Source organism: Drosophila bipectinata, chromosome 2L, assembly GCF_030179905.1.
Source record: "Drosophila bipectinata strain 14024-0381.07 chromosome 2L, DbipHiC1v2, whole genome shotgun sequence".
NCBI lineage: Eukaryota > Metazoa > Arthropoda > Insecta > Diptera > Drosophilidae > Drosophila > Drosophila bipectinata.
This window is the reverse complement of record NC_091736.1, coordinates 11,332,947-11,360,793: the sequence shown is the minus strand read 5'-3', so window position 1 is coordinate 11,360,793 and position 27,847 is coordinate 11,332,947. Positions and strand designations below refer to the sequence as shown.

The 27,847-nt window shown below is 41.7% G+C and overlaps 4 protein-coding genes across 4 annotated transcripts; 1 reads left to right on the top strand and 3 right to left on the bottom strand.

Moving 5' to 3' along the window:
* Window positions 1-757: 757 nt before the first annotated feature.
* Window positions 758-17,148, bottom strand: Myo31DF (Unconventional myosin ID). Its single transcript, XM_017243604.3, is given in 9 exon segments — window positions 758-1,489; window positions 1,546-1,703; window positions 1,761-3,176; window positions 3,243-3,322; window positions 3,379-3,762; window positions 3,821-4,046; window positions 5,459-5,678; window positions 8,219-8,521; window positions 16,275-17,148. Coding segments are annotated over 9 exon segments (3,045 nt in total). The 5' UTR covers window positions 16,364-17,148; the 3' UTR covers window positions 758-1,320.
* Window positions 17,149-17,838: 690 nt separating this feature from the next.
* Window positions 17,839-18,636, top strand: LOC108126878 (large ribosomal subunit protein mL62). Its single transcript, XM_017243635.3, has 2 exons — window positions 17,839-18,080; window positions 18,141-18,636. Exons 1-2 carry the CDS (start codon window positions 17,919-17,921, stop codon window positions 18,591-18,593), a joined length of 615 nt encoding a protein of 204 aa, XP_017099124.2. The 5' UTR covers window positions 17,839-17,918; the 3' UTR covers window positions 18,594-18,636.
* Window positions 18,583-21,272, bottom strand: LOC108126876 (uncharacterized). The gene is made up of 5 exons (XM_043212615.2): window positions 21,011-21,272; window positions 20,217-20,952; window positions 20,019-20,162; window positions 18,955-19,963; window positions 18,583-18,902 (listed from the first exon to the last, which is right to left on the bottom strand). The coding sequence occupies exons 2-5, from the start codon at window positions 20,774-20,776 to the stop codon at window positions 18,762-18,764; spliced, it is 1,854 nt and encodes a 617-aa protein (XP_043068550.1). The 5' UTR covers window positions 20,777-20,952; window positions 21,011-21,272; the 3' UTR covers window positions 18,583-18,761.
* Window positions 21,273-21,847: 575 nt separating this feature from the next.
* On the bottom strand, window positions 21,848-27,023 carry Fatp1 (Fatty acid transport protein 1). Its single transcript, XM_017243633.3, has 4 exons — window positions 26,802-27,023; window positions 23,540-24,169; window positions 23,271-23,472; window positions 21,848-23,209 (listed from the first exon to the last, which is right to left on the bottom strand). Exons 1-4 carry the CDS (start codon window positions 26,906-26,908, stop codon window positions 22,268-22,270), a joined length of 1,881 nt encoding a protein of 626 aa, XP_017099122.2. The 5' UTR covers window positions 26,909-27,023; the 3' UTR covers window positions 21,848-22,267.
* Between the last annotated feature and the right edge of the window lie 824 nt (window positions 27,024-27,847).

The following is a 27,847-nucleotide window of genomic DNA, read 5'->3' as shown; positions in this document are numbered from 1 at the left end:
TCTTTTATCAATCGGTGGCGAGCCATGTGCATTTTATTTCGGTCCGTGCCAATACATTTTGATTCGCTCGAGAACGGGAGCGACAATTACGTCGAAAGTTTTAAAAAAAACCAAGATTATTGAATATAAATTTCGATCAAGAGGTCCAAAACAAAAAAAACTACGAATTTTCATTGCACGCCGAGGTCTTCTTTAAAACTTATAGCTGGCTCGCCTGGTCTCCGTCCTCCATTGGGTCCAACTTCTTGGAAAAGGCATCTGTATGTTTTGATAGCTTCCTCATCTTCTTCACCTTCTTCTGTAGCTTTTTGAAAGTCTTGCTTGGAGAATATCGAGAGTATTTGAAGCGATTCCTTCGGCGCCTTCCCCTTCGGAGGATCTTCTTTTTATTGATGGAACGAGACTTCTTACTGGCGGATGGCGCCCGGATGTCATTGATATCCATCAGGGACATGTTTATTAAGAGAGCCCTCCACTTCCAGTCATATCCGTTTAGCTTGAACAAAGTGGACGGATCAGCAGGATCCATGTTGTTCAAACTGAGGTTCAACGAATCCGGCATGGTCTTGGTATATTTTTTTGGAAAATGATAACGAAGGTTTATTAAATTACAGAAGCCGTATTTTAGATTATCTGACTTATTATTCCGAAAAATTATTCTAAATTGTATATCCTGTTCAGAGCACAGTATCTAACAGAATGAGTTTGTTTCAACGCCACGTTTGACATAACAAAAGTTTAAAAACACCCAGACTACTTTGTTTTGAAAATGGAAAAATCCAAGTTATAGATTTTATTGCATATATTTTGTAGAAATAATATTAATTGCAAATGGCACACGTATGTTTGTGGTTTCTTCGATTTTTAAGTACAAACTTGTTTCGTCGATTAAACAATTGCTACAAAATGTTTGTCGTCGTGTGCTGTGAATCATATTATAGTCGAACCAAATGCACAAAGTACATATAATACTTTTTGTTGCGTTCTTTGCCGCCTGCCAGGTCAACCGGCGGAGGTCGTTCTTTTCACATGGATGGTAATAAATATCGCCTTAATGCATAATGCATACATATTATAGAAAAATGTACAAAATTACAATCACTTTTTCTCCCTAAGACACATACACACACACAGAACATATAAAACTAACTACTATTACTAATAGAAAAATGGGATATTAGCAAAAGGCACGGTATACACAAAGTTGGATCAAAGGACGTACATAATAAAAAATTCTGCCAAGGCCGATCATGATCATGACGTGGCATCTTAAGAATAGGTCGCATAATTTACAGTACAATCGGGAATGCAATCCCTATCTCAAATGCAATACGAAGCCGGCACCTCGAAGATGATGCTGCCGTCCTTGTGGCGGAAACTGGGAATCTCCACATTCGACGCTGCCTCCACGATAATGGTCTTTGGCTTGTCGTCCAGCCGGCAGGCGATAGAGCTGCTGACATTCACTCGCAGTTCGGTGTTGGTTAGGCTGGAAGCATACGATAGTTAGTGACTAATCTTGGAAATATAATGGGAGATGCTTACTCATGATACTTCTTGCAGACGATGCCCACAAGTTCTCCAATGCGGTCCTCCTTCAGGGGCGTGTGCTCGCCCGTGAGGGCAAACACCAAGTCCTTGTTTTTCGGCGAATGGAAGACAATCAGTTGATCCCGTCCAGGAGTAATACTTATCGCAGTCAACTGAGAGGGAAAGGTAGAGGCATTAGTAAAAATATTATATCTTCTTTAAGGACCTACCTCTCGGATTGCAATAGTACGATCCATGTTTTTGAACTTCTTCTTTATGCCTTCAAGCTTGTATATGGTGGAGTCCGTGACGATGAAGGCACGATCAGCCTGCTTGTTATAGTGGTTGAATTTTTTCACGAATCCGGAGAAGAGGACCTGGCGGAAGGACTCGGCATTGGGGTTTCCGGCCGCTTGGTTCTTCATGTTGCGCACATTGGCGGTGTAGGCATCGTAGCCGCTGTTGTCATGCGAGTTGGCCAGGTAGTCGCCCAGCCAGCGCCTCTGCTGGCCCCAATGCGGGCGACGTCCAGCCAGGGCGGTGGCGGCAACGATCTGGAGTCTTAGTTGGGGCCACTCGCTGCGCGGATACTTCTTCAGGATCATGTAGGCTCGCCAGAAGTCGAACATGCGATGCAACTTTGCCTCGGCCTTCCTGCCAGCCAGTGGAGGCTGCGGCCACTGGATGCTCTTGCCGTAGTCGCGCATCTGCTTGGCGTTGCGGAAGCGGTTGGCCAGCTCCTGGACGTAGCTGCGTAGCTTGTAGGTCTTGTAGGCCCGCATAATGGTCATGGCCGCCTTCATCTTCTTGTAGTTCTTGCGAGCGATCCAGCCCCTTACCCGTTTCTGCAGCAGGGTGACGATCTGTGGGATCATGTCATTGCGCTGCTGCTCCAAGGCGAACAGAGTGCGTGGGGAGCGGATGAAGATCTTGGTGTGTCCATACTTGACGTCCTGCGCAAATTTCTTCTCCTCGATCAGCACCCGGACACCGTCGCGATCGCTGCCGGCCCGGAAGTTGGGCCACGTGTACTGCGAGATCATTTTGTAGCGCAGCAGGAATTTGTCGTAGCGCTGGCGATGCACGAATCCCGCGCGACGCACTCGCACATTCTCCAGAAGACCCAAGTAGCGGACCTGGTGCTCCACACGCTCCTCGTCGAACACCGTCGAGCTCTTGATGTCGTTGGGCTTAATGCACCGCACATAGAAGGGCTCCTTCTTCAGCAGCGTCACAACCAGATCGGCCATGGACCGCTGGAACAAGGTACCGGCGGTCAGTGGCCTCTTTGTGGTCTTCTTGATGTCCTGGGCTCCCTCGGGCCACATTTCACTCAGGTTGGCGTCCTTGGAGTTGTGTAGCAGGCGCTTGAAGTCCTGGTACAGCGTATCCTTGTTCTTTTCAATGAAACCGTTGATGTTGTAGATGACATCGCCGGCGTAGTGAGTGATGCGGAAGTCCTCGCGATGCTTCAGCTCCTTGTCGGTGGGCTTCAACTGGCGACTGGTGTAGTGGGGATGCTTGCTCAGGTTCTTGTCCATGGCGCCCAGGAGGGTGTCATCGGTGACCTTGCCCACACTCAGGCAGGCCTCATCCATAATGGCGATGATGCCCTTGTGGGGTTGCTCCACCAGATCGCAAATAATCTTAAATGGAAGTTTAATTTAATATTTTTGAATAAAATTATGATATATTCTATGATTAAAACCTACCTTGTTGTTGAAGTAGTCGATGTTGGTCCACTCAATGCCTTCACGTTGGTACTCCTCCTGCTCCTGCTTCAGCACCAGTTCTATAAGAAATTTACAATTTTAATTACTTATAATTTATAATTTAAATAAAACTTACCAATAAACAATTGCTGCAATTTCTCATTGCAGTAGTTAATGCAAAACTGCTCAAAGCTGTTGGAGTCAAAGATCTCGAAACCGTAGATGTCCAGGACTCCGATGACAGAGTTGAACCTGGCCTGGGTCTTGCTGCCTCGGAAGAGGATGGCCCGATTGATGCGGGAAATAATCCAGGTGAACAGGCGGTCATAGATGGCCTTGGCCAGGGCATCCTTGCCGTACTCCGCCTGGGTGGCATTGTGATCCTTTTGCATGACGTTTCCTCCAGCGGCAATGACGCGTTTCGTCAAGGCGGTGGAAAGATCGGATTCTGTGACTTGGAGCAACCTGGCAGTGGACTGCAAGTGCTGCTTGTTGCTGGTCACCAGCTCATCCTCAATGGCTATAAAGAGAGAGAGTATTAATATGTAAATTTTAATGTTAATTACCAACAAACTTACTTTGAAACTCTACATTTCCCAGATGCAGAATGGCCGCCACTGTTCGCCAAATGGTTTGCACCTCGTCCGTGGAGCATCCCAGGGCCGTGAAGGCGGTGCAGGGGGCCCTCTAGTCGGACTTCCCCGTCAGGATGTCCATGCTGCCCTGGTTAAGGTAATGGTACTTGCCGGTCTCCTTCTGCAACTCATATTGTCGCAGTTCGTTGTCGCTGGCTCCACGCAGTAGCTAAAAATGGATCGAAGGGTTGGGGGTTTTAATTAAGATATTCCAACTATTTCAAAATTAATTCAGTTTTCTCTCGTTCTGTACTTCATGACCATATCAATGTGACAGGAATTTAGCACAGCAGACAATTAGCAGACTTATTAAAGTGTAATTGAACTTCCGGTTTCAATTATTCATTTGGAACTTGGAAATAGAATCTATGAATCTACAAACAGACACCATATTACAAGTCAAATATTGCACACAAGATGTCATAACTTGATGGACTTATCTGTTTGTTTATTTTAAGTTTCAGCACACTTACTGATACATATCTTTTCAGAAAGAAAAATAAACCCGGCAATCAATAAAAATCTACATAGTATGCTTATCAGCAGAACAGGTACTTTCGAGTATGAGTAAGATTGAGTGTTGTTTATTCCTGGAAAACTCTTTCAATACCCCTGGAGTAAGTACCCTAAGAAGTCATAAATTATAACTCGCCTAAAAGGAGAATTTATGAGAAATACAGACGAGGTGGTAGGCTGTTCTAAACTCAAACATTCCACAATATGGCACAATATTTATTTTGAGTCAATTTAAAAATAAACAATATACACGTTTCAGGAAAACCCCTAAGCAGAGTTATAAATATATAAGGCTGGCAAATATTTGATCTCAACGCGACTTGATTAAGTGCTTTTAGATCATATAGGTGTTAAATGAAATCGAAATTAAATATAATACTTTAGGTTAGCCGAAAGAGTGATCAATTAACACCCCAACACTCTATAGAATTGCGAACAAAAGGTGAATCTATGCGATGAATAATGAATAAGCCAGCCCACAATGACGCGATCTGTTTTTCTGGTTGAATGGATGAGTCTTGGATACGCCTATATTATCATTTAGTATCGTGATATCATCCATTTAAACTGGAAGAAATAAATTAGTTTTGAAGATTCAAAGTCGAGTAATTCAATTAATTGTAGAATTGTTTTAATTGAATAAATGACTGGCTTTTGTCTATTTCTTTGTTATTTTGTATTACAAATATTTCTTTTTAAGAAAGATACTTTAGAATCCTAGAATGTATTTTTTCCAAACTCATAAAACTGTCTCAAATATCTAAACTATTTACAAAATGTTTACCCAGTAGTGGAGAAACCACACCCACTAAGAGCAACGACAATAAATGTCTAAAGCCCCCTTCCCCAAAAATAAAAGCAACAACCTGACACCCTCTAGTAATTGACGCCCCACTGGCCGCTCCCATCCCACCCACTTTTGGCCACCTTTCGTCACTTGGCACGCGTCACGCTGACTCACTTGGGTAAATATTCGTGCACCGTAACATACATGATTGTATAAGGCCTTCTTTGGCCACACACGAATAGTTTTATTTGCTCACCCATCACCCCCATCAGACTCACCTGATAGAAACTGTGGAAATTCCGTTCGCCAGCCTGCTGCTGCACCACTCGCGACTTCTCCAGGAGGTAGTTCGTAATGATGCCACCCACCGGGTCAGCCTTGTAGTCGAACTCGATGTCCATGTACTTGCCGAATCGACTGGAGTTGTCGTTGCGATTTGTTTTGGCATTTCCGAATGTCTCCAGGATTGCATTGCTCTGGATGAGAACGTTCTTGACTCTGAAAGATTACAGTAATATAAAGATAATTTACATTTAATATTAATGGATATTCCCCTCCCCAACAGACCATAAACAACACATAAAAACTTAATCGACATAATCAAAAAAAAAGCATTTAAGCTTTATAAATTCATCCCTAAATGCCTTGGCTGTGAAAAGTAATTTAGAAAATGGCTTCAGCCCTAATCCCTTCCAAACTATACTAAATGTCATTTTAAATTTTATTTGAGGCACTAAAAATTGGCAATTTAGTTCGCTATTGTTTGGGGCTTGGTTGTGCCGGAGCACCATTTTATGGAGCACCTTAAACTACACCCAAGTGATAAAAGTCTATTCCGCAAAGTGGTTGTCGGGGGGTTGGCAATTAGTGGGACTATTAATTCGGTAACTTAAGCCATTCTCTGGCAATGATGTCATTGGGGGGTCAGAGGTCTTGTGACGACCATGTGAGCGATTATTCCGCATCGGGGGAATACATTGGCGGCCTTCGTTTTGCCTAATTAGAAGGCACCTTGCAGCCAGACTCCCTCAATGTAAATTCCGTTTTTGCATTTGCATGCCAAACAATGGCGAATTCAAGTGACTTTTCTCCGGACTATTTTCCCTGCGGGTACTCGCCTATAGATTGAGTTTCGGTTCCCAGTGCCTGGTTCACATAATTGTCATAACGCCTGAAAGCCTTCCAGCAACCTTTTCATGCCAAATTGATAAACCTATTTATTATGCAATCAGGTGGATTGCTGATCCAGTTAGCTAGAGTGTTTTGGTTACATTGTCTGGCTTTCAGTAAGACAAGCGTTTTAATCTAATTTTGCATGTTAAAGGGCCATTAGACGAAGCTACATTTAAATTATTCCAACTGGCTTTTTCAACAATTAAAGTTTATACATACATTTTTTTTTTTTTTTTTTTTCGCGGTCTATATATATGTCTACATATATGTTTAATGTAAAGGCAACACAATTGAAAAAGTTGTCATACAAACTATTCATTCTTAAAGGAAAATACCTTTTATTCTATCTTTAATACTATATAAAATATTCGTATATATCATATCTATATCTTTACCTTAAACGATAGAGGTAGATCGACTTTGAATAAATATTCAACAAAATCTAGCCACTAGCAACTATATAGCAATTTTCTAGGGAGTCCCCTTCAAAATATTGAAAATCCATGAAAGTGGCAATATAAGCCACAGAGAAGCCTAAATCTTTGGCAATTTTAATCCGATTCCTAAGCGGGGTACCTTAAACGATTTGTAAATCGATTCTGAATAAATCTGCATCAAAATCTGGCAACTAAATTTTTTCAGATTTTTTGTCAAATTTTCTAGGGGGTCCCCTTCAAAATATTGAAAATTTATGAAAATGGCATTATGAGCCACACTGAAGTCTATATCTTTGCCAATTTTGATCCGATTCCTAAGCGGGATACCTTAAACGATTTGTAGATCGATTCTGAATAAATCTGCGTCAAAATCTGGCAACTACATTTTTTTCAGATTTTTTGTCAAATTTTCTAGGGAGTCCCCTTCAAAATATTGAAAATCCATGAAAATGGCAATATGAGCCACAGTGAAGTCTATATCTTTGCCAATTTTGATCCGATTCCTAAGCGGGATACCTTAAACGATTTGTAGATTGATTCTTAATAAACCGGCATCAAAATCTGGCCACTACAATTTTTTCACATTTTTTGTCAAATTTTCTGGAAGTTCCTTTCAAAATATTGAAAATCCATGAAAATGGCAATATGAGCCACAGTGAAGTCTATATCTTTGCCAATTTTGATCCGATTCCTAAGCGGGATACCTTAAACGATTTGTAGATCGATTCTGAATAAATCTGCATCAAAATCTGGCAACTAAAATTTTTTCAGATTTTATGTCAAATTTTCTAGGGGGTCCCCTTCAAAATATTGAAAATCCATGAAAATGGCATTATGAGCCACACCGAAGTCTATATCTTTGCCAGTTTTTATCCGATTCCTAAGCGGGATACCTTAAACGATTTGTAGATCGATTCTGAATAAATCTGCATCAAAATCTGGCAACTAAAATTTTTTCAGATTTTTTGTCAAATTTTCTAGGGGGTCCCCTTCAAAATATTGAAAATCCATGAAAATGGCATTATGAGCCACAGTGAAGTCTATATCTTTGCCAATTTTGATCCGATTCCTAAGCGGGATACCTTAAACGATTTGTAGATCGATTCTGAATAAATCTGCATCAAAATCTGGCAACTAAAATTTCTTCAGATTTTTTGTCAAATTTTCTAGGGGGTCCCCTTCAAAATATTGAAAATCCATGAAAATGGAAATATGAGCCACAGTGAAGTCTATATCTTTGCCAATTTTGATCCGATTCCTAAGCGGGATACCTTAAACGATTTGTAGATCGATTCTTCATTACCCTTTACATTAATCAAAGAAAATTGAAGATAAAATAACATACGTTTTAAATTTTGTGATTTTGTGAATCCCCTTTCCAAAATCTAGTAACCTATGTGTATATTAATTTATGACTTTGCAGCTTACCGTTCGATTTCATTTTGACCCTGGGCATTCGTCACTGCGGCTATGTACTTCATGATGATCTTGGAAGCCTCGGTCTTGCCGGCACCCGATTCACCTGAAATCAGGATGCAGGTGTCCTGTTGGCGCTGCTTGAGTACCCTGTAGGCGGCATCGGCGATAGCAAAGACATGGGGCGCGTTCTCAAACAGCTCCCGGCCCTTGTACTTGCGGATCGTCTCCGGGCCGTAGATGTTCATCTGTCTGTACGGGTTCATGGAGACGCACACCTCACCGATGTATGTGTAGATGGATCCGACCTGAAATCTGTGGAAGAGAAATGGATGGATGATCATTAGTTGATGCAGTGTTTGGAAATGCATTTCCCCGCGGATTACGAAACAGATTTCGACGGGACCGAATCAACTAAAATAAATGCTCCCATTCCGGAGTAGAGTTTGGAGGTGTGGAAAGTGGGCTGACTGGTGGCAGGTGGAAGGTGGCATGTGGAAGATGGGGGAGGGACCGCCCGTTGTGGCGCCTGCGGTTTCAATACGAAAATTAGTTTTTCAACAACCTCACTGCAGGGCGTGCCGTTTAATTAAATTGATTGCCATCGATGATTTTTGATCGTTTTTGTTCGATTTTGATTGACTGCGATGATGTGTGTGGGTGTGGATCTGTTTTTTATGCACTTTGTAAGGCGCCAAAAGATTGGGTCAAGTGATAAGTGGGTCAAACAACAGAAACAGAGGGGATATTAGAATGAGAACTAAATGATTGGAAATAAGAAAGGAAGGCTTACTATATAGATAGTTATATAGTTATGTATAAAGTTAAGTGGTATTTTACGTTATAAGATAATATGGAATGGAATATATACTTTGAATAAGGGATAAAGTAACATATCCGATAGATACATTTATTCGATGGCTTTGAAACTGATAGATTACTTTGCTTAGAAACGGACTCAGGAGGAATTCGAAAAAAGAAAAGGGGATTATTTTAAGGAGCATTATCTAATTCTCTAAAAAAGATAGTGTTTTAAAGTTAATTATCAAATTTCTGTAGAAACCAAGTAAAGTCCTATCTTTAATCTCTAATCGGGACAGTCTTCCGACACATTTTAAAAAAGTAATTTCCAAGAGTACTTTAAAGCTTCAGGAAATTAAAAAATACTACTCTTCTCAGTCTTTATCTTTTAGAAAATTTTTTGATTCACTGGAATAGCCAATTTGTAATGAAAATGAATCAAACTTACAGATATTTCAAGTCAAGGAAGTCGCAAAGTGAATCACTGGAGTCCGACTGCATATCAAAAATTTTTCAAAAAGTAATCAAATTTTAGCTGTGATTTTTACATCATAAAAGAACAACAAAGCAAAAAATAAAACAGTTTTCCGAATTTTGCCCAATTGTAAGATTAAGATAGTATTTTCTGTGCTACTTTGTATTTAAAAATTACTTAAAATTTTAAGTCGTTTGTAGCTTCAACTGAGCTACAAAAGCATTACGTCAAGATAGATGGAAATTAGTCAGTACACCGACATGGCCCAGACTGGGCCAAAAGTAAAAGTTATACCATTACGAATAGTAAATTACCACAAAAGTCCAGTCCTATGGCTGTGCAACAAGTATTACAAAAGCCTGGAAACAGTGTTTCCCAAAAAAACATAATAATAGAAAACATAGAAACCCAAAACTGAAGCACTAAATTAACAGACAAAGAAGCAGAGAAATTGTTAAAACAAAGCCGAGTCAAGCCAGAAAACTAAGTCCAAGCCAAATAGTAAACTAAGGGGGAATGGGTGGGGGTAGGTAAACGATTAAAACAATACACTTAATACACGCATTTGTTTGTATTTATGTTTTGGCTGCTGGCTGCTGGGGCCTCGCAGAAGGCAACACATGTTTTTACTTAACTTTTCAGTGCTTATTTATAGACGGGGGGTCTGTCTGTCTGTCTGTTGGGCTGGCTTTTCTGCTTTCAGTTTCATTTTCAGTCAGTCATATAGTGCTGCTGGCCATTTCTGTTACTTTTACATCTGGGTCAGAAATGTGACAGGCGACAAACGACAAAACGCTGAACTATTGAACTCCAGACACCGTTTAGCATGCTTGTTAACTTTTGGGGGCATCGTTAATATTGAGTTGCACTCAGTAGGGAAAAGGGCAAGCAGCAAGCCTCTTAGCGAAAACACTAATGAAACTAAATCCGAAACAAACAACAAAAATTCCATTTATGTGACTTCTACGATTTCCCTCTGAGAAGAGTTCCCAAGTCTTCAGCGAGGGACCTGGGGAGACTGGGTCAGTGTGTGTCTCTTTTTGTGGGTGTGTACAAGTAGAACGCCCACGTGGCGTATGATTGACATAAAGTCAAAAATTTGTCAGTGCCCCGGCGTGACTTTCCACTTGCCTTTTGCGGAGGAGGGCTTCCCAATACTCCCATCAAGTTTTAGAAACTGCTGGACTTTTGTTTTGATTTGCAATTGTATTCAAAATCAGTTACTGTCGATTGATTTGGGAATTGAGGTCATTGATCGATTGGCTGTTAAGGTCAGAAATTAAATGAAATTTCAAAGAAACTTTATAAATTCCTTAAAATACGAATTCTTTTAAACTTACGCTTATCGTTATACATTTCTTGTGAGCTGAGCTTAATCTTTTCAAAGATTATTCCACATTAATTATGTACTACACTGCTTACTTATGATTTCTGTTCTTTGGGTCTCCCCTTTTGAAAATTCCACCATAAATTATAATTTTTGTGGCTGGCTTCGCACATTCTTTCCAGCACTTCATAAACTCAACTTGGCCATTATGACAGTTGTCGCTGACTTCGAGAGTCTTTCTTTATGCACTGGCCCCCCTAAATGACGTAATTCGAGATAAAAGTTTGCAAAAAAAATATAAATACATTTATAAGAACGCAAAACAACTAAATCGACAGTCTGGTTTCAAGTTCCTACATATATATATGTGAGATAAATTTGTGTGTTTACACATTTTGTTTCACACTCTTAGTTTTATTATTACATTTCGGTGAGTCATCTGCCTGAAACTGAGCACATGGCAATGGCATCCAATAGTATTATTATTTAATAAGACATTTATCAACAAACAAATTGTTAGCTTGAGTGTTAACAAGTTATAATGTCTGACTCACACTTGTCTATTCTAATGTGCATTTGCATCCAGCCATTAATAATTTGCGACGCCGTAAGCCACCTCCTTCCCATTAATGAATCATTCGAAATTCCTCGAATTGAACTTCAAAACAGACCAAAAAAATCAATAAGTTAACAGTGCAGTTTTCACGGCTTTCGGAAAATTGTTTGGTCTGAGCTGACGTCATAAATTGGTCAATAAAGTAGACTCTTAGTGGGTCAATGTTTTTACTTGCTTTTATTGGGGGCTTGTTTTGTCTCTTATCTAATTGAGTTTAGGGTATTTATTGGCGGGTTTAGTAACCAGCTTGATGTGATGAGAAGCGTATAAAAAGGATAGGTTTCGAAGAGGAACCTACCAGCTGGATGATATGAGAAGCGCCAAGAAAGGCTGTTTTTCCATTAAATAGATTCTTAAAATGGAAATTGTTTTTCGCAAGCATGAAAGGAAAACATTAAAGAATTATGGCCAAGTCTGGCACTAGTGTGAGAATCATGTGCGGATAGGTCAAGTCCCCATGCAAATTTTTTGAACTTCTGCCAATATTCGCATTTATGGGAACCACACCAGACCATGGCCGGAAAGGCTGTTCTATCTCAGCACCGACGTCATCTCCTTTCGAGTCTTGGCTGACCATCTGTAGATTTTTCCATACAATTACTTGTTGGGCCTGCCGTCGAATTAACTTCAATTTACAACCGGCTGAGAAAAGTCAGACGCAAATCAATTAACAGGAGCAGAACGAATGGGTCGCTGGTCTGGCCACGAAGCCGCTAAAGAATTGTGTAAACGAATTGCAGATGCCACATCTTTAAGATGCACCTCCCCGGTCCAACTACTGATCTGTTCCAGTAAAAGTTATTGCATTGCGAATGACAAACATTGCCTAGGCTCATCTGGGTAAACAAACAGGGCTGGCTAGGAGGAACAATGGCGTCGTCTAGACGGGTTCTCAGGTCACTGCCTGATGCACTACCTCCCATCCACTTGCAGTTCAATGTTTTATGATTTTCTTCCCAGAATTTGCACATTAACCGAGAGATCAGAGCATGCAAAAGGGGGGAAAAACACCACAAGAAAACCTGGAAAGGTAATCAAATCAAATCTAAGCGGTGCGGTACTGTTATGTAAATTATCTTATTTCCGTTCCGGTATCAGAGGTGCTTATCTCCGGTCAACTGACTGCTTCGATAGGGGGCTTATCAGAAGGTGGGTGAAAAAAAAGGGGTGATGTCTAGGGGTCGTTTGTTTACTCCAATTCAGATGAAAGACTCCCTTTGAACTAAAAAAACAAAGGAATGCAACGGGGGGAGTGCAACAACTCCTCCTCACCCCCCAAAAATAAACAGACAATTTCTGATTGCAATCGGAAATCAAAGACACCATCTTGAAGTTTTTCCAAAGCATTCTTAAGAAAGTGTTTATATTCGACGGCGGGCTCTTTAATAATTCTCAGCCCAACAAAGGAAACTGAATATCACACGGCTATCAAGTTTTTAAGAAGTATATAAATAAATTTCCTATATAAGGAAAGTATTCGGCATTATACAGTATATACTTCTGGTAACCTAATCCAATGGAAGGTTTCGCCACAATAATTGCGTAACCAATAGGTTCGCCGGCAAATCGCTTATCGCCTTGGCAATAAGTATAACCCATGTCCAATGGCCATGGCTATCGAGCAATACTATATATGGGGACTTTTTCATACAAAACCTCTGGCTCTTTTGACCAAGTATGCAATCTTATCGGGACCCCAGACCTCAGTACATAAATAACAAAATAAAAATTCAATGTTTTCTAGCGCCATAGACGGGTTTCCAGTTATTGGAGCTCTAAAAAAAATGGACGGAAAAAATGGGGTTTTTTTTCTTAACTGATAAATAGGCTGTATCAATGGTGATAAGACCGTATTTCTAGTGCTGATTTTGGAGAATTACTCAAGTGAGTTGACATCAAAATATTTGACAGTCATTAAATAAGTTGAGGCCCTTATAGAGCCCATAAATTCTGGTTTTATGAGTATCTCTCGAGGGTTGGGCCACTCCACTTGGGGGCGCACTTTAGCACCAAAACAATAATTTGTTCAGTGTATTTCGGTGTCATCAGTGGAATACTAAAATCTAAGCCTTGGCCGAGCCAAAAAGTAAATAAAATAAAATCAATAAAAATATAAGCAAAGTGGGGAGGCATTTAAATGAAAATGAAATGCAATTTGTAGTTAGCATTGAAAGTGGATGTCGTCACTCGAATGAATCATGTGATGTTTCATCTTATTTTATAAAAAAAAGCTAAAGCCTATAAAGATCTTAAACCCTCTGTAAAGATACTTTCCTCTTTGTCAAACACATCATTTAGTAAATCTTTATATAATAAAATTCATAGACCTAATAAATAAAATATATATGTCTACATTTCTTCTAGAAAGAAAGGAAAAGTTCAACGGCAGCTCGTGGAAAATCAACTCGAGTGTCGTAAACAATCGGGGCATCCGATATATAGGCCAAAATAAGTGCGTAAACAAAAGTCGAAAATGAAAACTACACTTATCAGCTAAATAGACACGAAATGAGCTACTGAAGTGTGTGATGCATGTGTGAGAGGTCGGAGACTTCTGACAGTGTTTGAAAGGGTCAAAGGGCAATCCATCAGTGATTTTACGATGCTCTTGGCCCGCCCGTCGAGGACACTTGACTTAATAGCTGGCATAAAAGACTCCTCTGAACTTGGATTGGGGCAAACAAAGCGATCTCCTTGTTTGGGTCTGGAGATCGAGTATTTTTTGGGGGCATCCGAAACAAGTTTTCTTTCAAACATAATTTTTTTTTCTCTTCTTCTATTTGGTGGGTGAGTCTCGGCCAAACTGACGCCATCAACCGGTTCGTGTTTTTGGCTACGCCATGGTATTTCAGCTTTATTATTGTTGACTCGAGTATCTGCAAGATACACACAGTGAGTCAGAGCAATAGACCAAAGCTATAGCCAAATCCATTTGGCAATATATCGTATAGTAAGGGTGGAAAAATTTTTAAATAAAATGCATCAGAAAATGATGTCAGTGCCACAAATCAACAAATAATATTAAACCCAAGTCGGGTACGGAATGTAGTCGCTACCCCATTCGCAATCATTCGAAAGTGAGTTTATTTCACTGAAATAAATGTATTTTTTTTCACGTTTTTTTTTTCTTGCATTTTCCAATTACGTGTTTTTGCTTTTCTTGGGCTTTTGGCGCGTTTTTGACCCTCAATTCGTTGGGGTTTTCCTCCAGAGTTGGCTGGCTTTAATCAGCTTTTCCGCGTTTCCTGATAAATATTTATTAATGCACAACAAATTGATTCGAGTTATGTTATGATTATGCCATAATGCAAGACATGAAAATCGTGTTCAATTTATGTAATTTACAACTTTTCGTTTGATTACCGATTTGTGGCCAAAGCTAACTGGGTTAACATGCATCTTTGCCCGTAATTTGTTTTTAATTATCGTTTTCTTTGGTTGAATAATAAAGCAATCAAGCAAAGGGTATGGATTTGATCCAAGTTTGTATCAGATCTTTCGAAAACCCCCTTCTGTTATGGCCAGTTGAATCAACAATTATTCGAACTGACAGCTTTTATTTCTCGACTTATCATCACCAAAATATCGTAATTGTGATGTATCGTCCCAGTGCGGTTAGCAATTAAAATGGTATATGGTGATGAATCAGTGCTGGAATCATTTCCTAAAATAAATAAATATTTTTAGAGAAAAGCCACCCTTTTTTTTTTTGCCCGGAATTTGGCCAAACTCATTATCATAAAAGTCCAAGCGAAACAACTATTTTGTAAGCCTTTGCTAATCAGTTGAATAAATATGCAGACTCGACAATAATGCGGCGAGAACTCTTCCTGATAATGATCATTTTTACATGAAAGTTAGCGAGCCATGCAAGCCACCGACCCGTGGGAGGTAGTACTGCCCACACCAAGGGAAGTGGATGCAACAAGTTGTTGACACACGTCGCCGGCAGGGAAAACGAAATGAAATGATATACGGGCGAGTGGGCCAAGTGGGTTGTGCTGGATCGCTGGATGTGCGTGGTGGGTTAAGGAACTTTACATAATGGACCCTCCTGGCGGGCACTAAAGCGACGGTAACCACCTGGAACCGCACCATGGTAGCCACACAAATATTGACAATAGAACAGGTGGTTGGTTGGGATTTAATGCTATAATTGCAAATATTTATATGGTTTTTAATGGTTTATATTTATATTTAGAAAATATTCTATAGTAGCTAGTGGAAACCCTCTTAAAAATCACATATCTCTGATTGTAAAATATAATTTCTTTGAAACCTCCCCTACTATTTCACTAATTTTCCTTTTCCCTCTCAAATTGAATTAAAAAGCCGCTAATGAATGCATTAAAAACCGAAAGTCATCGCACAACACAAAAAATAAAAGAGTTTAACACTTTAAATGAGCATGCAAATGGGTCCATTGAATGTGCTGCCAAGTAGAACGCCAGAAGTTGACGCCGGTGGGGATCGGGGTTAAGACCGAGGAGGAATAGACCTAGAAGGGGGGCTACAAAGTCGGAGATGGCGACTGCCCAGGTTTAATTGAAAGGCCGATAAACAAATCCAGTTTAATCGAGTCGGAAAAATCAAGAACCGCAACCAGTTTCTGTGTGGCGCCCCCAGGTTGTAAGCTAGCTTGAAAGAACCTTGAACTAGACCAGAAACTCATGGGGGGAAGTGGGTTTTCTGCCAAGAGGAAGGAGTGACTTGCGTCAGGAAAGAAAACAGAGGACAAGGCCACCAGTGAAATCAATAAATGCACATGGCAAAAAATGGGTTTATTTTTCTTTTCTATAAAGGGATTAATTCGTATAGTTTCTAACTAATTTAGAGACCCCTCTCTTACCTTTTTCTTAAATTATCCATGAATTTCTCCATAGAGACATGGTCCAAAAGGACAAAGTCCTGTACGCCTGCTTCTCGCTGCACTGCCATGATGTCCTTTTTGGTTTCTGTTTTGCTCGAAGGATCTTTAAGGGTCTTATTGCCGGCTGCAAGGGTGCAGAGGTGCCGAGGTAAGAGCTCAGGTGAGAACTCAGGTAACAGAAACAGTCGTCGTTGATTCAAGAATTTCGGGCAAAGGCAACACACACAGATCGACTTTTGTTTTGCTTGTTTGTTTGCCTTGCCTTTCGCGTCTTGTTTCGAATTTTAAAAAAATATATATATATATCTACATATATATATAGGTTTATATATCCATGTGTGTTTGCTGTTGGAGGGTAATTTTTATGTTTTATGAACCGAATTCGGTCACTGTCGCTGCTTCTGCTGCTGCTGATGATGATTGCGTTGAATAATTTTCGCTGTGACAACAGACACGATGACGAAAATCGGTCGAACAGCACCGATTAATTAAGAATATTTTTGGGCCGATCGAACTCTTCCAATTGGAACAAAACAAGAACGAGATCAGGAACACAAAAACGATCCAGAAACAAGAGCACACGTTCTCCACAGGAACCACTATTCTTTGCCGTCGCACTAAAAGCCACAAGTTTCGCGTCACATTTATTTTATTGGCTATTAGCTCTTCGATCTTGTTCTTTTGCCGGAATGCAGCCAATAAATATGATGGCCCAGTTGGCTAAGATTCGGAATCGGCGGTCTGGACGGTTAATCAAACGTATATGAAACAGACGTAGTACCGCGCCGGCAGCGACTTTTTGTAGGTCTGCACAACTCGACACTCAAAAAAACACTCAACGTTGGGTTCCCCACGATTCCGAATCGGACAGCTTTATAGAGTTTACATTATGCGAGAAACCAGTGCCTTTTCAAGTTTCCCGCCACCCCCCGTTGGCATCACCCTGTGGCCATTCGCTCTCCCAAAGGCACCCTGTGTTTATTCGTGTTCCATCCGAATCAGTCTTCGGGTGCGAGAGAGTCTTTTTCCATTTCTATTTCCAGCGCCCAATTCAATTCAAATTCAATTCAAATTCAATTCAAATTTTTTTCAACATTCCAATTGAACATTGATCTTCAATTCAATTCTTCTTCAATTGTCTTTTTTCTATTTCTATGAGTTGTTTTTATCTACACTGTTAAAAATTTTTAAATCAGAAATAAAGCACCTGTTGAATATCGAATTCTACAACTGGATCTCTGCTTTGGTTTTCTTATCTATACAACCTTAACGAAATGAACAAGTCCTAAAGGTATAGGAGAACTAAGAACAAAGATGAAACTAGAGTTGTTAAGCTGATAATTATGAAGTAGTTATTATTTTATGAAGAATTTTTCTATCAAATAGAGGGACAAATGATACTAAAACTAAATTAATTTATTATATATTTATTTAAAAAGATACATATCTGTTAGATACGCTTTCAAAACAGAAGAGCAGCAAGTGGTTAGAGCTGCCACCTGTTTAGTATTTTTCTCCTCGTTTAGTATTTTTTTATAAAACTATGGTCAGTCTAAAACATAACAGCTGTGCACTCGTAACAACTTAAAAAGTTAATTTAAAAGCTGCCGAAATTAACAAAAAATGAATAAAATCACTCGTGCCTTTATCAGTGTCCTCCGACAGAGCAGCTCCTCCGGTGGAAACAGCACACTTCTGGGTCGTCAGCTGTCCTACAAGAGTGATTTGTCCCTTGACAAGATATACCCTAGTGCGAGACTGCAACTCTACACGCCGCCCCCACCGGTAAGTATTTATAATTATACAAATATTCTACCCTTTCTAAATAAAAACATGATTTTCTAGCCTCCTGGCAGCAACAACAAGTTCAACGGCTTCATCCCCGTAGAGAAGCTAGAGATCACCTACAGTCGAAGCTCTGGACCGGGTGGCCAGCATGTGAACACGGTCAACACCAAAGTAGATCTGCGCTTCAAGCTGGCGGAGGCTGACTGGATTCCCGAACAAACACGCCAAAAGCTGCTTAAGACCCTCGCCAATCGGATTACCAAGGATGGCTACTTCTACATCAAGAGCGACCTGACCCGATCCCAACAAATGAACCTGGCCGATGCGTTGGAAAAGCTCCGTACCATTATACGCGCCCAAGAGGCAGCAGAAGCCAGTCCACCCAGTGAGGAGACCCTGGAAAAGCTACGTCGCCGCCAGGAGCGAGCAGCACGCGAACGACTTCAACTGAAGAGGGGCCGCGCCCAGGTGAAGTCGGATCGTCAGGGACCCAGTGGAGTAGACTTCTAATTGTTATATTGTTGCACAAAAATACACATTACACATAGACAAATATCTCAGTTATACTGGCCGATTGGAATATTTCGATTTCACAGATTAATTAAGGTCACAAAGATACCCTTTTTAAGAGTAATATGCTGCCCTCAAAAATCTGTTCAAATGAAACTCTAATTGGCTTTAGTGGGTTTCTGAAGGCAGCTGTTCATCGTCCCGCGCTGGCGTGACTGTAAACCGCTTATGGCTAGGTCCTTGGACGACATTTTCCTTGATTGACTCATCCTTGCCAACCTTCGAAGGCATGCTAGCGAAGCGAGGGCGCTTAAATGGGTAGAAAATAAGATTGAAGTCACAAAACGAGAATAAAACTTACGGTCTGGGGAGGACTTAGCTGGATAGCAACATCATGGCTTCTTTGTGATGGTCGGCTGACCACACTGCGTCGCTGACGTCGCTCTTCCGGCAGCTGCCCGTTTCCAAGCATCGTGTACAGCTCCTCCAGGCGGTGAATGGTGGAGAAGGCTGCGCCAGGCGGCTGCACCGAATAGCTGTGACGATTGCTTAACGGCGACCATGTGTGCTGATAGCCTGTTTCGTCCAAGTGCCTTAGGAACTGCCGGTTGATGGTGCCCAAAGCCTTTTGGTCTTCAGTGGCCAAATTGGCCATCAATTCATCAATTATCTCGGCCTCCGTCGCTACATTTCCGTGCCTTGCTAGCTTAATGTCATGCTTCCAGAACTGCCTGTTCTTTCGCCCAATGACCGGAGCTATTTCTTTGATCTTGAGCACCAGGATGCCCATAAGGTAGACGCACAGGACGTTGGAGATGGTCAGACACATGCTGATGCTCCCCAGCACTGCCAGTTCCGTCGCCTGGTTATCCGAGTAGTGACGTGACTTGACCACATCCCTGTACAAGGTTTCATCGTTCTCGAAAAACTTGTAGACGCAGGCCACGGCCCAAAGCAGACCGGAGTTTACCGCCGGCGGCAGTAGGGAGGCAGATATGGCCACACCCACCAATGAGCCTATGTTGCCGCCCAGAATACCGATGGCAGCTGCTGCTCCCGAAGGAACCGCCGTAAAAACTCCAACAATCAGGGAATGAAGATCGCAACGGGAGAGCATCTCTTCCGTGAGTCCTTCTCCGATCGCGTACTTCTGATTCGTTGTGCACACCACCAGGCCGAAGAGGAATCCAACCAGGGTGGCTGTCAGGATGCCTATAAGCTCATTAAGCATGCCTAGCCTTCGTAGCGATCGATCCTGGATCACAGTCCCGAAAATGGCAGCAATTATAGGTCCCATCAGTGGTGAGATCAGCATACTGGAGGCCAAGAAGATGGTACTGTTTTCCACTAACCCAAAGCTGGCCAGGATCCTAAAGAGAAGGAAAAATAATTAAAAATATACATAAATATTTCCAGGATTCTTACGCTGCCGATACTAGAAGTATGCAAAAGTCAAAGGTTATAGCCGCATCCTGCCTCACATCCCGGACGATCCCGGCCACATTTAAGCGGGATCGCACCGAGTTCATAAACCGATTCCAGATTCCCTGCTTCTGGGCATTGATATTTCTAGGAAGATCAATTACTAAGGACATAAGAATCTACCACTTCGGCTGAGATTACTCGCTACTTGATGGCTGATCCTCCTGCTCCTCCTGGGACTCTCGCTGGACGTAGGATCGGTTCACCAAACAACTGACCACGGAAACTGACGAACCCTCGCGATCGCCAATGCCCCATTCCTGGAGCGCGTCATAGAGACTCTCGTAACGTTCATCAAACTCCATGGAAAAACTGACGTTGTAGGCTGTGCCATCCAAGCTGGACAACCATATGGCATTGGGAATGTGAAACTTTCGCAGAATCTTCTTCAAGACTAGCTCCTGAGCGGTGTCTAATGGCATGTCCAGGAGTTGATCCCGGGAGCCGCCATCAGGAGTCTGAATTTGGATGGTGGGTGGAGGTTTTTGGACCTTTGCGGGTTTCTTAGGTGTCTCCTCTGGGGATTCCCCAATTCGAATGGTGGAAAGGCTCTCGATCGTGGAAGCTCTGCTGGCAGGTCTGGTTGAGGCTGGGGTAGCCACCTCCCCGTTTAAGACCTGAACGTATCCATCTTTCAGGCGCTGTTCCTCGGCTTTTGTGGGGATTGTGATGGAGAACATTACAGCGTTGGTTCCCGTCATTTTAGCTTCCGTGTTTTCTTTTTAAATCAGACTTGGGATTCGATCGAACAAGTGCATAATCACCACACACAGACAGATAGTTACACAAACACACACGGTGGGAAGACGGACCCGGAATGCAACTGCTGAGATCTTCTTTATACTGGAAGTGGAGGGAAAGATGCGTAGTGGGCGCACTGGAGCTTGTTATTGCATCTGAACTGATAACGGTTCTCGGCTGGAGCTGCTTCTTACCGATCCAGCAGTCACCCAGAAACAGATCCCCCTTAAGGAATATTTACGAGGTTGCAGCGAGCTTTGGCGCCATCTTTTAAAAATTTAAATATTTATGGTTTCCAAAAATGGCGAGTATAAAATTTAGAATCATAAAAAAGTTACGCTTTTATTTGTTTATTATTTAGATTTTAGGTGTTGTTTATGAAGTGTGCTATGGGAGCTAGGTTTTATTTTAAAATGTTAACTGAGATACTGTGTGTTTCTTTTTGAAATATAGGGTTTCTTTTTTTGAAAAGAGTCTCATGGTTATTTGATTAAAATAAAGTGTGTCCCCTTCGCCAGCGATATATCTTTGAGTTAGTCTAGTTTTGTTAACTTTTCTATCTAATATTAATATATTATATTTCATCTATTAACTTGATATTAAAATTCTTACAAAGTAATAAGGCATAATATTCCGAAACTAATTGATTTTCCAGTAAATTACTGGGCGTTAGAGCTAATGGCTAGGAATTAAAATGTTCATTAATTATTGGGCTTTAATCATAGATGCTATAATGGAATAATCAAACTATAATTTGCCATTTTCTCATTTGGGGCAGATCTCCCTCCAAACACATCACACCCAATTTAATTAAAAGCAAAGTAATTAAGAAATCGTGAGTCATCCGCTGGCATCGATTGTAGTATAGAGTATTATTTAATGTCATTGGGGTTCAAGATTATTAAAGGCAGTACACACGATTCGTGAATGTGACTACAGTCTTCTATAGATAGTGGCGGATGAGCGCATTTGTATGCAGGTGGGGCGGTGTCATTCCCCCGCAACGATAAACGTAGAATTTGAATACGATATCAATGGTGAAGAAACAAACTTTATTTGATACACAATCATCAGAGCTTCTCGTATATACAGGCAAATGCAGCGAGAATGGAAGTGTAAATGCCACTAAAACTGACTAAACAATAGCTTGGAATTGCACTTAACAAGGTTCTTTAGCAAGCTAAAAACATTCAAAATGCGTATAGGGGGCTATCATCTCCTAAAAAAATGCACACACAACTACGATTACGATACATGGGGACTTAGGTTATACAAAAAGTGCAATGTTGACATGGAAATGCGCGCTTGGAGAAAACTCCGAAGCTTCGATCTCTCCATTTTGTCCTTTTTCTAGGCTAAGTCGACTCGTGGTTATCTTACAAATTAATTAACAGCATATTGGGCAAAAGGCAAAGCGAAAAACAACCCCATTGCAGCAGACAGTCGGGCTCCTAGAAGCGCACCTCGTTCCGCTGAACTTGATCGTACACCTGCGGTGTCAGCAGCTCGTAGCGCCCCTTGGCAGTCTGGTAGTAGAGGGCGTCCTTGATCGCGGTCGGGTCGTAGCCCTCCTTCTGGAGGTCCACCTTGCGCAGCTTGAATGTACCGGTCAGGTCCACCTTGGTCAGCAGCCGAATGAACTGGGGTCGAGCATAGGCGGGCAGCACCTTGGCCAGATTACCGGCAAAGACGTCGAGGTCCAGTTCTCGCTGCGGATCATAGATGGCAGCCATGCCTGCCCTGCCCTCCGTGTGCGGAATGGTTACTCCGTAAACCACAGTATCCTTGTAGCCAGCCACATTGCTGACCTGTGCCTCCACTTCGCTGGTGGAAACGTTCTCGCCCTTCCAACGGAAGGTGTCGCCAGTGCGGTCCTTGAAGTATAAGTATCCCTTCTCATCGGCCACCAGCAGATCGCCGGACAGGAAGGCCATGTCACCGTGCTTGAAGACATCCTTAACGATCTTCTTGGCCGAAGCCTTCGCATCAACGTAGCCCAGGAATTCCCGAGACGGGTTGCCCTTAACGATCTTGCCAATGAAGACTCCTGGCTCGTTGGGAGCACACAGCTGGCAAAGTCCATCCTTGTTCCTGATGGGCTCTCCAGTATCGGGGTCAGCACGAATGATCGAAATGGGATAAATCTTTGGCAGGATGCGCGACACAAAGCCGATGGCTCCCACCGTATTGTCGTGGTTCATGATGTTGGCGTTGCCCTCGGTGGCGCCGTAGAACTCTCCCACCTTGGCAATGTTGAAGCGCTCCACAAACTGTGGCCAGATCTGAGGTCGCAGTCCGTTGCCAAAAACGAGACGCACGCGGTGCTTGCGGTCATATTCCGATGGCTTCGTAGCCAGAATGTAGCGGGCCATCTCACCAATGTACTGACCAATCTGTGGACAACAATGAAGATATGTAAGTGGGTGATGTAGGGATGCAATAAATCCCACTTACGGTGGCATTGTATTTGGCGCAGTCGGCGAAATAGTTCGAGGCGGAGAACTTCTTGCGAATAGAAACCGTGGAACCGAAGAGCACCGACTGGCCCATGCACATGATGCCGCCAGCAGTGTGGTACAGAGGCAGGGGAGTGTAGAAGACATCTTCGTCTTGGAAGCCCATGGTGTAGTGAATGCCAGCAGCGATAAACAGATAGCTGGGGGGGAAGATTCATCAATAAGTATCTTATTTCCGAGGAAGTGCATCTAGTAAGGGGTACTAACCGCGAGTGCGAGATGACAGCCGCCTTGGGCAGACCAGTGGTGCCGGAGGTGTAGATGTAGACCAGCTTGTCGTGGTGGTTAACCTCCGTCTTGTTGGGCTTCTCCTTGCTGGCGGTAGCGAGCAGGGTGTTGAGGTTCTTGGCCTTCGAAATATCCTTATCCGCCTGGCTGTTGTTGTTCTCGTTGTTGTACTGGAACAGCGTTAGTTCGGCTGGCAGATCCTTGGCCACCTCGGACACGGCTTCGATAAAGTCTTCCCCATAGATGAGGGCTGAGCAGTGGGCCACCGTAATGCTGTGCAATAGGGAGGGACCACGCAGGTTGGTGTTGATCAGAGGGGTGATCACACCAATCTTGGACAGACCCAGCCAAGTGGCTACATATTCGGCACGATTCTCCAGCAGAAGGGCCACCACATCGCCCTTCTTGTAGCCCTGAGCCTGCAGAACGTTGGCCACCTTGTTGGCATGCTCGTTCACCTGGCGGAAGGTCCAGCTCTGGGTCTCGCTGACAACGGCCACCTTCTCGGGATGGCTGCGAACATTCCTCTCGAAGACGTCCGCCACCGTATAGTTAAGACGTTCATGGCGTTTCGTGTACCTCAGTAGCTTGATGTAAGCCCAAAGGGCACTGTAAGGAGATAGATTTATATTTTTTTTTTTGTTAGTATTACATGTAATTAGTTTTATTAATTGAGGTTTGCTTCACCTCAATTAATATTGTATGGGAAAAAGGCAAGTTTGATAAGCGACAGTAGCCAGTATACCAGCCATATCTTCCCCATCGATCGCGTGTGTGTTTGTTTTATGGCTTGGCGGTTAGGTCACTAAAAATAGCGCAAAAATCCAAATCGAAGCTCGACAAGCGCAACACCGGAGACCGGCGATAAACCCACAGAGATAAACCCCAACCAGGAGTAGCTGCAATCGAAACGGAACGTGGTGGTAACTCGATCCGCCAACAAGAGCAACAAACATAAATATAATGACTTGGCTAAAATACTGGCTGAGTAATGGAAAGTTCAAGAGGTCAAAGTACTAGAGACTTGTATTTCTTAAACAAGAATCAGCCAATATTCAGGGGCATCTCCAATAGTATTATTATTGATATTTAAAATTTCTCTTGACCTAGTTTTTATTTATTTTCTCTGATAACCATTACCACTGATTACTGGTTTTCTTTTTTTTTTCATAAAATGTCAACTATGCAATTAGTAAACTTTAGTGTAATATAATAAGTAGTTTTTAAACCATTTGCTTAGCGATAAAGTACACTTTTCGCACTTTACAGAGTAATTTGTTGACTTTTCAAAATACTCTGACCCGCCGGCTTGGAAACTACACACAATTCCCTTAAATTTTAAACCAAAGTACAAACTTAATAAATTAACATATGGATACGGAAATACTCTTTTATAGGGAAATATTTAAAAGACTAATGAAAAACTGTTTAATTTTTCATAATTGGTATAGTTGGCAAAGAATAATCTCAAGTTTCCGGTCTGAAAAACCTTGGAAAGCTGTTGAAATCTTGATTTGATACGCTCTAAATATATTTTTAGAATCTAAAACTAATCCCTATCGTTGATTCCCATTGGCAAAAACCAACCGCAATAGTTGGATCGACTGGGCAGTATGTTAAAAAGGGGAAAAAACTTGCACTCGACTTGGGACTCGACCACTTGGACGATCTCAATTAGAATTCGCTTTGCACCCGTCCGTACTTTGATCTGCCTTAGAGGCAGTGGAGTATCGATAAGATTGCCGCGTTAAGCGATTTAGTTAAACTACTGTTAGCCGGGTATTTATAGGGTCTTAATCAGGCCTTATGACCCCCCTTGAGTGGTTTGTTTGGCGTTGCTTGGTGATAACTTTAATGCTAGACGTGGCTACTCCGAAAAAAAAAACACATGCCCCAAGGTTGACCGTCAAAACTTGAATCCGATCTTAAGAATCTGTGAGCCGAGATATGGGTATTTTCGATGCCATAAAAAGTGCCAAGTAAACATATAGCAATCACTGTTGCTGGCCTTGGCATAAAACTCGATTTTGCTGACCGAGTCGACTCATTATAGCTAAAATGCTGCGAAAATTAAATGTTGTCTTTTAAAGAGATACCAGTAATTTTTCCAAGCAATATATTTTTATGGATCTATAAAGAATAAAATAATTTTCCAGCCAAGTTAATATGATATTTTGTAAAAGAATGTATCTAGTATATTAATATCTATCAATAGAATTTGAAATATTCCATATCATCACGGTTTCAGGAAATTTCCATATACCTTCCGAACAGACAAAGTGGAACCCGATCTAGGCCTGGCAACTCTAGACAACTGAAAATACAAAGCCAAGAAACAGAAACAGATACGACACTTCCGCCATTTTAATTGGCACCGCTTTGGCTTTTTGGCGTACGTTTTCAAGAACAGCTGCGGGCTCTGTGGGGCTGGAGGGGACTCGGAGTCGCATCAGTCCGGTTCGGTTAGTGTGCCACTGAGTCTTCCGCCCTGACGCACTCGATCGATTAGTATGCGCCGAGGGTCTTTCGATGGGCTACGATCGTATGAAGTCAATGGTAAATAAAAGTGAGTCTCATCGTTATTTCATATGGAAGTTTGTTTTGATTTTCGTCACTGGGCGACCTTGAACCTGAAGAAGTCAATAAACTTGACTATAGCTACATATGTACATATGAGCGTAAAAAAAAATAATTTACAATTTCCTCAAATTATGGGAATTATGATGGCCTCTCATTACCATTTGGAAGTTTTCTCTTTTTTTAAAAGTTTTTCTTGAAAACTTGAAAATGGCTGCTGCAGATGGCGACCCAAATCGACGGAAAACGAGTTTCTCTGCGGTTTTGTGAGCTGAGCTCAAGAAAATAGCTGTGGTTTTCGACTCTACACTTGAGTTTAGAGTCCGATTTTTTTTAAAAACCTTCTTTATTTTAGTTTCAAAAGTATCTATTCATCGGATTACTTTGAAAACCAGTTTTTTTTTTTGAGTAGAGTTAGTTGTTTTCTTCTCTGGGGGGTGGGAGTTGTCTGAAACTGGGTACAATGAGCAAAGTACTCGCACTCGGCTGACTTTTTCTGATGCGCCAGCGCCTCAATGGATTCACAAAAGAAATGCCAGCTAAATTGTATTGAAATGCACACCCGCTCGGGGGCGGTATTGTAAACTTATCATTCGGGTACAGGGCGCCCTCGCTAGCCAGCCCCAATCCACTGACCCTGATCCATCCCCACTCTCCCACTCACGTCAGATCACGCTGGGCAGTGGCTCCCGCGATGTAGAACCAACGCCATCCCGGCTTTGTAAGCAGAAGGGCAACGAGCGCGACGAGAACGGCAAAAATCCAGCCCATTGTGTGGAGCGTATAGATGACACAGCCGACGGCCAAACCGAAAGCAACCGTTGCGCAGAAAAACCGAAAAATGATTAAAAAGCACTGTCGTCGTCGGGCCGTTGGGGACTGGCGATCAGCTGAACGCTGCGTTGCCCCATCGCCGAGAAGAAAAAGCTTATTTTTAGTCGATCAGGCGAACAATTTCAAAATATTATATATACAATCTTACATGGGTGCTGTAGAGCGCGCCGTTTTCAATGTTTATTATCACGTTACTGTTGACATGGTTGTCCAAAAGAATGTTGTTCTGCGGAAAAGGGAGAATTATTCTTAAGTTTTGGAAGCTTTTAATTTAGTAACTAAAAACAGGTGATATTCCTCTCTTCCTCTCTTTTAAGCAATATCCACTGTATTAAGTAAAATATTGCTCCATATGTTGCATCCATGACTTACGGTAAGCTCCCGTCGAGGATTGCCAATGCTGGAACTGTTGTAACGAAAACGCTGATAACGTTCGTTTCTCTGTCACAAGAACCCATTGAACATGTAAAAAGGCAGAAAGTGTCGGCGAGCCTTGCGAAATAGCATTACTTTTTTAATTAAAGTTTACTTTTATAGGCCAACGACTGCAATTTCTTGTTTTGGTTTTGTAACTGCTCCTGCGCTGTTCGGTTTTTGAAAAAGCTTTTATGCTGCACTTTATTCGAGCTTAAACCATCGAAGTGGCAACCTTTTTTTTTTTAAATATGTTGCACTTTTTTAAAGCAGCACCACTTTTTAAATTATTAAAGATGCAAAGCTAAGTAGTAGTCACTTTTATTTCATGCAAATAAAATAATTTGCTTAAATAATTTATTTAAATGTATGTTGTTACTAACATAAACTAAACATTTTTTAGTTTATGTTAGACCAAAAACTAAACATTTTTACTGGTCTTTTTAACACAAAAATATCTTA

What these genes read in the sequence shown, in the direction of transcription:
- LOC108126878 (XM_017243635.3), top strand. Translation starts at nt 17,919, where the DNA reads ATGAATAAAATCACTCGTGCCTTTATCAGTGTCCTCCGACAGAGCAGC. An exon ending in TCTACACGCCGCCCCCACCG is followed by an intron (nt 18,081 to 18,140) that starts GTAAGTATTTAT and finishes ATGATTTTCTAG; the next exon opens with CCTCCTGGCAGCAACAACAA.
- LOC108126876 (XM_043212615.2), bottom strand. Translation starts at nt 20,776, where the DNA reads ATGACGGGAACCAACGCTGTAATGTTCTCCATCACAATCCCCACAAAA. An exon ending in GATCAGCCATCAAGTAGCGA is followed by an intron (nt 20,163 to 20,216) that starts GTAATCTCAGCC and finishes TGATCTTCCTAG; the next exon opens with AAATATCAATGCCCAGAAGC. An exon ending in ATACTTCTAGTATCGGCAGC is followed by an intron (nt 19,964 to 20,018) that starts GTAAGAATCCTG and finishes CCTTCTCTTTAG; the next exon opens with GATCCTGGCCAGCTTTGGGT.
- Fatp1 (XM_017243633.3), bottom strand. Translation starts at nt 26,908, where the DNA reads ATGGGCTGGATTTTTGCCGTTCTCGTCGCGCTCGTTGCCCTTCTGCTT. An exon ending in GCTGTCATCTCGCACTCGCG is followed by an intron (nt 23,473 to 23,539) that starts GTTAGTACCCCT and finishes CTTCCCCCCCAG; the next exon opens with CTATCTGTTTATCGCTGCTG. An exon ending in GCGCCAAATACAATGCCACC is followed by an intron (nt 23,210 to 23,270) that starts GTAAGTGGGATT and finishes TGTTGTCCACAG; the next exon opens with ATTGGTCAGTACATTGGTGA.